Genomic DNA, 11,668 nt, shown 5'->3' with positions numbered 1-11,668 from the left:
GCTTAAAACAATGGAGGCTCTTTTTTTTCTTTTTTTTTTTTAAAAAAAGGGAGCGTAGAGCCGACCGGCTATACTCCGTGTTTTTAATATTTTTTTTAAAAAGGCATGTGTTGACACGTGGCGCTTAATGGGTGGGGTGTTTTTTATATTTAAAAATAGTATAGCCGCACGGCTATACTCAGTCTTCAAAAAAATTTTAAAAACATGGGCAGCCACGTGACGCTGGGGACCTTTTTAATATCTAGAAATAGTATAGCCGGACGGCTATACTCTGTTTTGAATTTTTTTTTAAAATACATGGGCTGACACGTGGCGCCTAACGATTGGGGACTTTTTTATAATAAAAATAGTATAGCCGCACGGCTATACTCTGTTTTGAAATTTTTTTAAAAACACATGGGCTGACACGTGGCGCAGAATGATTGGGGAACGTTTTTATATTTCGAAATAGTATAGCCGCACGGCTATACTCTGTTTTGAAATTTTTTTAAAAATACCTGGGCTGACACGTGGCGCCTAATGATTGGGGACCTTTTTATATTAAAAATAGTATAGCCGCACGGCTATACTCCGTTTTGAAATTTTTTTGAAAAATACCTTGGCTGACACATGGCGCCTAATGATTGGGGACCCTTTTTTATATTTAGAAATAGTATAGCCGCGCGGCTATACTCTGTTTTGAAATTTTTTTTAAAAATACCTGGCCTGACACATGGCGCCTAATGATTGGGGACCCTTTTTATATTTAGAAATAGTATAGCCGCACGGCTATACTTTGTTTTGAAATTTTTATAAAAAAATACATGGGCTGACACGTGGCGCCTAATGATTGGGGACCTTTTTTATATTAAACATAGTATAGCCGCACGGCTATACTCTGTTTTGAAATTTTTATAAAAAAATACATGGGCTGACACGTGGCGCCTATTGATTGGGGACCTTTTTTATATTAAAAATAGTATAGCCGCACGGCTATACTCTGTGTTGAAATTTTTTTAACTTGACACGTGGCTCTTGATGCCTGGGAGGGGGGCTTTTTTATATTTGAAAACAGTATAGCCGCGCGGCTATACTCAGGTACACACACACACACACATATGTAGGTACGTATTTTTCAACAATACACTCGTGTTCCATACACGTCTCACGTTTTCTTTAAAAAGCAAACATACAATAGTCGTATTGTACATATACGTACGTATTTCTAATGTTTTGTACACGTATTTTTGAGGAAATTTTCAATAAGACACACAAAATTCACGTATTATACAAATAATTCTCACGCATTATTGAATAATAATAACATGTGGTATAAAAATTATATTAAAATATCAAACAGTGGAAGATTAATATCTATTTTGGATAGGTTGCAAATTAATATCCATAAGGTACAAACCAATGCAAGTAGGAGGGTCCTTTTTTATCATTAATTTTTTAATTAAGCAGTATAGCCCCACGGCTATACAAAAGACTTTTACAATAAAAACAGTATAGCCGTTCGGGTATACCTTTTTTGACACGTGGCTTAAAACAATGGAGGCTCTTTTTTTTCTTTTTTTTTTTAAAAAAAAGGGGGAGTAGAGCCGACCGGCTATACTCCGTGTTTTTAATATTTTTTTTAAAAAGGCATGTGTTGACACGTGGCGCTTAATGGGTGGGGTGTTTTTTATATTTAAAAATAGTATAGCCGCACGGCTATACTCAGTTTTCAAAAAAATTTTAAAAACATGGGCAGCCACGTGACGCTGGGGACCTTTTTAATATCTAGAAATAGTATAGCCGCACGGCTATACTCTGTTTTGAATTTTTTTTTAAAATACATGGGCTGACACGTGGCGCCTAACGATTGGGGACTTTTTTATAATAAAAATAGTATAGCCGCACGGCTATACTCTGTTTTGAAATTTTTTTAAAAACACATGGGCTGACACGTGGCGCAGAATGATTGGGGAACGTTTTTATATTTCGAAATAGTATAGCCGCACGGCTATACTCTGTTTTGAAATTTTTTTAAAAATACCTGGGCTGACACGTGGCGCCTAATGATTGGGGACCTTTTTATATTAAAAATAGTATAGCCGCACGGCTATACTCCGTTTTGAAATTTTTTTGAAAAATACCTTGGCTGACACATGGCGCCTAATGATTGGGGACCCTTTTTTATATTTAGAAATAGTATAGCCGCGCGGCTATACTCTGTTTTGAAATTTTTTTTAAAAATACCTGGCCTGACACATGGCGCCTAATGATTGGGGACCCTTTTTATATTTAGAAATAGTATAGCCGCACGGCTATACTTTGTTTTGAAATTTTTATAAAAAAATACATGGGCTGACACGTGGCGCCTAATGATTGGGGACCTTTTTTATATTAAACATAGTATAGCCGCACGGCTATACTCTGTTTTGAAATTTTTATAAAAAAATACATGGGCTGACACGTGGCGCCTATTGATTGGGGACCTTTTTTATATTAAAAATAGTATAGCCGCACGGCTATACTCTGTTTTGAAATTTTTTTAACTTGACACGTGGCTCTTGATGCTTGGGAGGGGGCTTTTTTATATTTGAAAACAGTATAGCCGCACGGCTATACTCAGTACACACACACACACACACATATGTAGGTACGTATTTTTCAACAATACACTCGTGTTCCATACACGTCTCACGTTTTCTTTAAAAAGCAAACATACAATAGTCGTATTGTACATATACGTACGTATTTCTAATGTTTTGTACACGTATTTTTGAGGAAATTTTCAATAAGACACACAAAATTCACGTATTATACAAATAATTCTCACGCATTATTGAATAATAATAACATGTGGTATAAAAATTATATTAAAATATCAAACAGTGGAAGATTAATATCTATTTTGGATAGGTTGCAAATTAATATCCATAAGGTACAAACCAATGCAAGTAGGAGGGTCCTTTTTTATCATTAATTTTTTAATTAAGAAGTATAGCCCCACGGCTAGACTCTGTTTTGAAATTTTTTTAAAAAATACATGGGCTGAATGAAGGTCTATAAAGTACAAACTAGGGCAAATAGGAGGGTCCTTTTGAAAATTAAAAAAAAATTTAAATCCGAGTGGCTATACGACATTTTTGGTTAAAAACATAGTATAGAGAGCGGCTTTACTGTTTTTTTTTTTTAAATTTAAAATTTGTCTTTATTAAATAATATAGAGAGCGGCTATAAGATTTTACACACACACACACACATATATATAGATACACACACACACACACATATTTTTCAAAAATATATTAGTATTCTATACACGTCTCACTTTTTTTAATAAGCAAACATACAATAGTCATATTGTACATGTACGTAGGTATTTCTAACATTTAATACACTTTTGTTTTTACAAAATTTTCATTAAGACAGAGAAAATGCACGTATTATACAAATAATTCTCACATATTATTGAATAAGAATAATATATGTTATAAAAAAAAAATTGAAATATTATATAGTGGAAGATTAATATCTACTTTGGATATGTTGAAACTACCAAATTAAGATCTATAAAGTACAAACTAATGCAAATAGGAGGGTCCTTTTTATAATTTTTTTTGAATAGTATAGCCAGGTATAACCGCTCGGTTGTACTATTCATATACATATATGTATATGGAAAATGCTAGGCTTACCACATTTTTCATACTACATTGTGTACCACCTCTCTAATAGAGGTAAGCCCCATTGTATTGGTGGACTCCACCTCTATTAGAGAGGTGGTACACAATGTGGTATAAAAATGTGGTAAGCCTAGCATTACCCTATATATATATATAATAAAAGAAGACTCGCCTAGCGGCTAGGTCTCCATGAGTAAAAACTAGTAAAGCCACGTGGCTATACTAATTTTTAAATAAAATTAAAAAAAACTAACATAGCCGGTCGGCTATACAATTATTTTAAAAAAAATAATCATAAATTTAGTATTTTTAGTTTAATTAATTTTTTAAAATTTTATTTTTGGTAATTAAATAATATCTTTGCCTCATTTAATTTGTTAAATCAGTAATTATATTTTAATTATTATTATTACTTAATATTCTATTTTTGAAATACTAAGGACTCAATTAGGCTCGAACATGTAAATATTAAAAGTCAAGTAGATCCTAACAAAGCAAAGAATCTGAACCCATAAAAAATTTCACAACATTAAAAGTTAATAATTATTTAAGTGTATTAAAAACAATATAAGAACAACATATTAAGGTAATGATTGACTTAATCCAATATTAAGAGTTGTTTAGATTTAAAATGAAATTAACAATTGTTTATTGTTAACCTCCTATTTTTACTAGAAATTTATTAAACTAAACATCATTTTAAACCCTGTCAACAAAGATAACTTATCAAAAGGGTACATTCACACCGCGAACTGCATTACATAATAAGGGACAAAATTTTACCGCAACACACTATCTTCTACTGTAAAGAAAAATGAGTTGACTTCAAAACTGTGACGATCCATAAGGAACAAATGATTTAATATCGTACATTTTGACTATGCAATAGCTCAACCACAGCCGAAACCACTCCCTTTCCCTCGCTTGAGACGTCCAATCCTGGGTTGTCAATCTTCCTGTTTAGAAGCTTGTCAAGTTCACCACGCAATTTCTGCAAGAATCGATAACCAAAGACAACTATTCAAGACATTGTTTTGACTATCTAAATAAAATGGGTAGGAGCAGCTGCCATACTAGAGATGACAAATTTAACATGAGATCTTGAGAGGCATTACCCGAATTAATTCTAAAACACTCTTTGATGCAGAGAAATGAAGGTAACCTCCAAGCATCTCAATACCCTCACCAGTCTTGCTAGGGATAAGACTACCACCAAACAGAAGTAAAGCATAATCTGATATATTTGTAGAGTCTCGAATGAAAATGTTGGTTGTCTTCACTTTTTCACTATAAACCATGTAAGGGAGAGGGAATAAATGAACCCCAGCATTGACCGATGCAGGATGGATATCAATTTTACCAACTTCTTTAGTATAGAATGCTGTCCGCTTTCCTCTTCTTTTACACTGCACAACATTCGGATAGAGCCCAGCACAGAGGATTGCACATACCATCTCCAGGTCATGGCTGTATTGATTGTAAGCCTGCATGCACATGTTATATTTAGTTAAGGCAGAGGCCACTTTAGCACATTACTTGGAAGGTGGATTGAGAGAGAATAACAGTTGATTAAGTGCAGCATCAACAAGATCATAATTAAAAGGAAAATAGCACTTTTACAAGAAAAAAACTTGGAGTTCATTTGGTTACATTTTTATTTTTTGTTTTTTGTTTTAGATGAGAGAAATAAGAGAAATGATAAAGAGATGGAGGGCGAATAGACGAATTAAAACTGAAAACTAAAAACATTTTGTTAATTGTTTCAGTTTTTACTTAAATGTCGTTCTACATATATTTATTGTTTCTCACACCTAACTCTTTCTTCTCTCTCCCTCCCCACTCCCTATTTTCAATCCAAAAATTAAAAAAAAAATTAAAAAAAACAGAACACAAAAATGTTACCAAATGGGCCCTTAAAATCTAAAGAGCTTACGTTAGCACCCCTGGATTTGTCAAGAAAGCCAATATTTGATAATAGATCTAGAAACTGGATCCTCATATCCTCCATCATCTGCAACGTTACCGGGGATAAAAAGTTATCCCAACAGAATGTTTTTCCCGTTCCGTTATGTTTGGCTTCCTTCCATCCTTCAAAAGCCTTGACAACAGCTATGTGATCACTACATAAAATAGATAAATAAAATAAGCAAGAGGAACAAGATAAACCTTGTAAAATTCAGCAATGCGGCTCAGCTTAATGAGCTTTACCTGAATGAATCACCAGCAAAGGATTGTTTTGCAGCATCAGCATCCTCTTTCCTATTTAATGGTAGGACAAAAGGGTCACGATGAGCAAGGGCAGCTGCAATTGTTAAGGCAGGATTCAGGCATTGAAAGATAGAACCCATTAGAAGCATTTTCCCAATGTTTGGATCCAATGGTAGTGTGCAAAGATGGTGACCTGTCATGTAAGATTTGTCAGTCAACTACCAGAGCTGTTATTCAGTAGAGACTTGCATAACTGATACAAACCAAGCGGAGTAAGCCCCTCTATGTCATCTAAAGCTCCAATGGTTTTGAGAAGTTCGATTGCATTTTGAACAGCAAGAGGATCTGGTGGCTGAAGTGCCTTAGCCAAAAAAGACCCAACAGCTCCAAGCTGCAAACTTTTGATGTGGAGGCATAGCTCTTGCAAAGGTGTTCGGAGAATTTCAGGTAACTGATATTGGAGCATTGCATCATGGATCATTTTTGGATATAGTCTGTAACAAACTCCAGGCTGCACACGGCCAGCACGCCCTCGCCTCTGGAATCATCACCAAAGCAATAAAATTTAATAAAATGTTTATTTTGACAAAACATAAATGGATCCAGCTTGGTAGAGTCTCAACAAGTTTGACATACAGGTAAAACCTTGAATTCGGTTACTTCTGGTAGTAAATTATACCTGATGTGCTGAAGCCTTTGAAATCCATGATGGTAACAGACAAGCCAACTTGTTTAAAGCATCATAACTGGTTTCCTTTGCCTTTCCACAGTCTATGACATACACAACATCATCTATGGTGATACTACTCTCTGCTATGTTTGTAGCCAGCACAATTTTTCTAAGAAATAGATTTGAGGAAATTTAGTATTTGGAAAAACAGGTGAAATAAAATAGGGGGAAGGAGAGGTTAATAAATTATAACACCGTGGATTATGCAGGGTAGTGACTAGCGATCATCAACATGTTAGCAAACAACAAAAGCACAAATTACATTTTCATTCGGTACCAGAACCGAAGCACATACTAGGATAAGGATAAATAATCATATATAGAAGGTAAGATCAAATGAAAAATTCCAATTCCTGAATATAAGTAGAATTTTACAACACTCTATGCTTACCTTTTGTTGAGGGGAGGACGATCAAATATTTCGCGTTGATTGACGGTAGGCATGGACCCATGCAGGGGAAGAACCATATACTTTGTAGGATCTCCGAGGAATCTATTTCCCTTAATTTTGTCAAGTAACTTTGAAATGTCATCCCAGCCTGTAAGGAAAACAAGAATTGCTCCATCTCTCTCATGGCGACATATATGTTCAATTGTTGCCTCCACCTACCAATATGTTTTTTTATGCAAATTTATGTTATCCATTTTCAAAACAGGAAAGGAATTCATTATTTAAATAAAAAATGAAAGTAACTAGTCAATCATACGAACAAAATTCTGTCAGCATGCTCATTAGAGAGTCAGATGCAACACAATGTGCGGCATAATTCTTCAAAGCAAAAAAAAACTAAAAAACCATGCTAGTGATAAAGCAAGTTCTTTACCAGACCCAAGTCAAGCTGTGAACCAGACCACGCTTCAAGAGACTTTCTTGTAGATGTGCTGTAATTTCTGTAGTGAGCATCAATATCAACATCCTGCATGGCCAAAGCACTACCTCATAAATACTTTTAAAACTATTAATGTAGGAACAGATGAAGCTAAAGTTTAAAAGCCTTATACATTCATTGATTATAAGTCTATGTTATTCAATATAAGCAGGTAGATTTCAATGGGAACGAAAATGAAATTTACAATGACAGGGAATGCAAGATTGCCTCAAATAATTCAGTTAAAGGATCCTTCTTGGAATCTTGCTGTCTCCTTCTTCTCCTGGAATTTCCCCCTTCCAAGTTGTCAAACTCTGACTTGACAATATAACGAGTTTTCTCTAGAATGTCTTCTAGAAATAATTCTGCCACAGGGAAAGTTAATCCCTGCCATTTGTCAACAAGAATTCATTTAAAACAACATATAATTTGAAAAATCCCAATGATACAAGTTTATTAAATGGAAGATGATTATACTGGTATATGTATTGTTGGGCAATTTCCAAAGTATTTGGAGAACAAGTCCGCATTGATGGTGGCACTCATTAGAATTAATCGTAGATCTGGACGCCGAGGAAGAAGGTCACGCAAAATTATTAGTAAAAAGTCCTCGTTCATGCCTCTTTCATGGATTTCATCCACTAGCAAGTGGCTCACGCCAGTTAGCATGGGGTCTTGAACCTGTAGTTCAACATCAAACATAAGAAACATAATAGATGTTCAGACAGTGTAGCTTACAAGTATCAGTAAGATTCCCTGTACATTACCATAATGATAAAGCTTTTAGGTAAAACTAGTACACAAAAAATTTGGTGCCTTTGGAGTACAAGCATGGCATGAAAAACATGTGCACATAGTTAGAGTGTAACAAGGCAACTCAGAGTGTATAAGCACATCAACAATATTATTAGTGTTACTTAGAAAACTATAAAAGTAAAATTTTCAACACTCCAGGTGTTGTTTGAATTTGTGATCAAGTAAAATATACTTTAAATAAAAATTCGTGCCAATTAATAAATTTATTGTGTTTAAAAAAAAAAAATTCAACATATTAGAGTATAAATGACAGGGTTTGAGACTTGAAAGAAGACATTCCCTAAAATGATAGATTTTCTAGAAGGAAAAAAAAGGGGAGAGGGATAATCATTTCTTAAAACAACATGGTTTTATGAGGGTATTTTTACTAACAAGTGTTTCTAACATTCAGTGTACAATTCTAAACCAGGTGTCGTAAACATATCAGAAAAATTGTATTACCAACTGTCGAAGTAATACTCCAGTGGTGCAAAATAGGAGTCGTGTTTGAGCAGAACGCTTTGATTCCAGGCGGATCTGATAACCAACAGTTTCACCAAGATTCTCTCCCCTTTCGGAGGATATACGAGCTGCAACAGACACAGCAGAAATACGACGAGGTTGTGTGCATATTATGTTGCAGTCAGCACCATGTAGACGTGAAATCTCATCTTCTAGAATAAATTGAGGAAGCTGTGTTGTTTTTCCACAACCTGTCTCCCCAGAGACTACCAAGACCTGCATTGTAAACAAAACTAAGGAGCATAAGCAAATAAGTGGCATCCCCCAAAAAAGGATCAGTTGTTTAGTAAAACATTTACGGGAACCTCTGATTTCCTCATGAGATTTTGTCAGAAGTACCCAACCATCAAATAGAAAAGAAAAATTATCAGAGGTCCGCCAGGCCACTAGAGACCAGTAGACCAAATTACTGCACTCCTATTTTGCAACTAACGTACATGATGCTCATTAAATTGTTCGTTATATGTGTAGTCTCTCTCTCTGTGCAGATGATGAGAAAACCTTTTTTCTTTTTCTTTTTTTCGTTTAGACTGGAATAAACATCACAAACTTCAATTCCTACGAGAGTTCAACTTGCATAGATTCTTGATTAAAAGTAGAGAATTTCAATTGAATGCGGATAAAAGATTGCACCTGATTTTCTGACACAGCTCTAAGAAATTCAGACTTCATTTTGAATGCAGGAAGCTTTTCTCGAAACAACTGCATTGCTTTCAAACTATTGCTCACCTGCACATGAGTAACCAATATCAAGGATGCATTTCCCCCACAAAAACTCAAAAGAGGAAGAAGAAGAAAAAGAAAAGGAATAATTTTCGTTTTTACTACATAACAATGGTAACGTACAATTCCAAACTCAAAAGTACGGTATTCAAATATGTACCTTCATTTGTTCCTGCCTCTCCTTAAGTTGACGGCTAAGTTTCTCTTTCTCCTTTACAGTATCAGGCTCTAACTGGGAGACAGGTTTGCTTGAATTTACACTAGCAGAAGTTTGTTTGCTTCCCTGGCCAGACCCAGAAGCCACATTAACAGATACCTCTCCCTGTGACTCTGAGCTGCGCAAAAGACTCCCAACTCTGTCGGCAGTCTCCGTGGACATTTTAATCTGTAGAGAACACAAAAAAAAAAGAAAAAACCTTGGGTATTAAAGCATTGTAATTTGTAGCAATGCAGCATAAGTCAAGTGATACCTCTTTTTGTGTGGAACCATGACGCTCATCAAGATCTGCTCTGTAATCCGGCAACGGAACTTTGCTGACCACAAGAGCCTTCCCTTTATTATACGCATGGCTTTCTTCCCACAAGCATAAGAAACAAGAAACATGAGACTGTAAGATCAATATGCTTAACCAAAAACATGAACAAGACGAAGATGCACAGTAACTGTTTGATAAAATTCCTCGTTAGGCTACTTACAAGTGAAGCCCCAGTTGATAAGCCATGTCAGATAGGGTTTGCTGATCATTGCGACTAAAATTGCGCTTGATCACCATCTCTTGCTCCGGCCCGTTCTTCATCTGCTCCATCTTTCCCCACCATTCATTCTCATCAAGCACTTCCATCTGCAATGCACACCATATTTATTACCACTAAGACTCTGACTCTCCAAAGCTCAATCAACCAAAACAAGACATAACTTTACCTCCGCTGCTTGTTGCCTCAGGCGCTCGGCTCGCCATACCGGGTCCCACCAGCGCTGTTCGCCACCGCCGCGGCCACCTCCACGACCTCGGCCACTGCCTCCGCGGCGGCCTCCGCCGGAGTTGGGGCCGCCTCGGCGACCGCCTCGGATGTTGGGGCGGCTGGACATGGCGAGGGTTGAAATGCCAGAGCGAAAGGTGAAGATTTTGGGCGCGGCGAGGAGAAGGTGTCTGGAAAGCGAGAAGTTACTTGTGCCCAAGAGGAAGCGGACTGACATTTATAACAAACACGTGGCCTCTTTCTCCCACTTGTGAGAGTTTGGGGGAAGGTTTGTGTGCGCGCAGGTGGGAGAGTCTAACGGTGCTGTTGCGCAAGGGCACGCGTCCGAAGAAATACATTTTTTTTTTTCTCTATTTTTTTAATAAAAAAATTCCCTAAATAAATTAGTATGGGAAAAATATGGTTTTGTCAATTTGGTTCTTCTTTGGTACATTTGTGAATTGAGGTTTCTACTGATAAGGTCTTAATAAAATTTAATTGTATTAGAAGGCTTGCATTTCATAGATTTAAACATTGAGGTTCCTTATAAAAGAAAGAATTGAAAGAAAACCCCAACTTCTAAGAGAGAGAGAGAGAGAGAGAGAGAGAGAGAGAGAGAGAGAGAGAGAGAGAGAGAGAGAGTCCTTTGATTCTAGGGGGCCGTCAGATCTTCAATGTTCTTATGCTTTTAGTGAACCTATGTCGATCTACTCTTCTTTTGGCAGATCTATTGTCTCATATATGGGCTGACTTTGGTTGTGTCTCATCTTGCAAGGCTGCTCTTTGAGGTGTTGCTACTTGATCATGGTAGATCCAGTGTTCATTGGTGCATTGAGGCAATGGATTAATTAGGTCGCGCTCTCTATGTCATGCCCTGAAGGAAGATTAGCGGTGATTTGTTTTTCTTTTGCCGACTTTATTTTAGTTTTTTTTATTTTGGTTTAGTTTGTTCAATAAAGTCTAAAAACTCCAAGTTTTCTGTGTTTTCATGTCTCATGATTCCATAAACTTAGTGGAATTTGTTGGGCATTCTTAGTCTCTTTAAGAGCGTCATGCTAGTTAGCAACTAGTTTTTGTCTTTGATCATTGGACTAAATTCGAGGAAATTATAGTGGTTGAAACACATTTCAGAAAGGGATATTTGTAGAAATGTCACCTGAACTTATACATCAGTTTCAATTTGTCACCTTAAAGAAAAAATTAAG

At 36.1% G+C, this 11,668-nt stretch overlaps 1 protein-coding gene across 2 annotated transcripts; it reads right to left on the bottom strand.

The window, feature by feature from the left end:
• Positions 4,289 to 10,694, bottom strand: LOC18771314 (DExH-box ATP-dependent RNA helicase DExH1). Of its 2 annotated transcripts, XM_007204603.2 has the most exons (16): positions 10,426 to 10,694; positions 10,200 to 10,345; positions 9,974 to 10,073; positions 9,664 to 9,888; positions 9,414 to 9,509; positions 8,721 to 8,996; positions 7,941 to 8,144; positions 7,692 to 7,850; positions 7,419 to 7,511; positions 6,986 to 7,200; positions 6,544 to 6,703; positions 6,129 to 6,402; positions 5,865 to 6,057; positions 5,590 to 5,776; positions 4,772 to 5,140; positions 4,289 to 4,647 (listed from the first exon to the last, which is right to left on the bottom strand). In XM_007204603.2, the coding sequence occupies exons 1-16, from the start codon at positions 10,591 to 10,593 to the stop codon at positions 4,516 to 4,518; spliced, it is 2,997 nt and encodes a 998-aa protein (XP_007204665.1). In that variant the 5' UTR covers positions 10,594 to 10,694; the 3' UTR covers positions 4,289 to 4,515. The 2 variants fall into 2 exon arrangements, with proteins under 2 accessions (XP_007204665.1, XP_020424242.1); XM_020568653.1 differs by lacking the exon at positions 10,426 to 10,694 and having other exon boundaries at positions 9,974 to 10,077; positions 10,200 to 10,316.

The sequence above is a fragment of the Prunus persica genome, chromosome G7 (genome assembly GCF_000346465.2).
Source record: "Prunus persica cultivar Lovell chromosome G7, Prunus_persica_NCBIv2, whole genome shotgun sequence".
In the NCBI taxonomy this organism is placed as follows: Eukaryota; Viridiplantae; Streptophyta; class Magnoliopsida; order Rosales; family Rosaceae; genus Prunus; species Prunus persica.
Note: the sequence above shows the minus strand (reverse complement) of the source record. Positions and strands in the feature narration are given on the sequence as shown.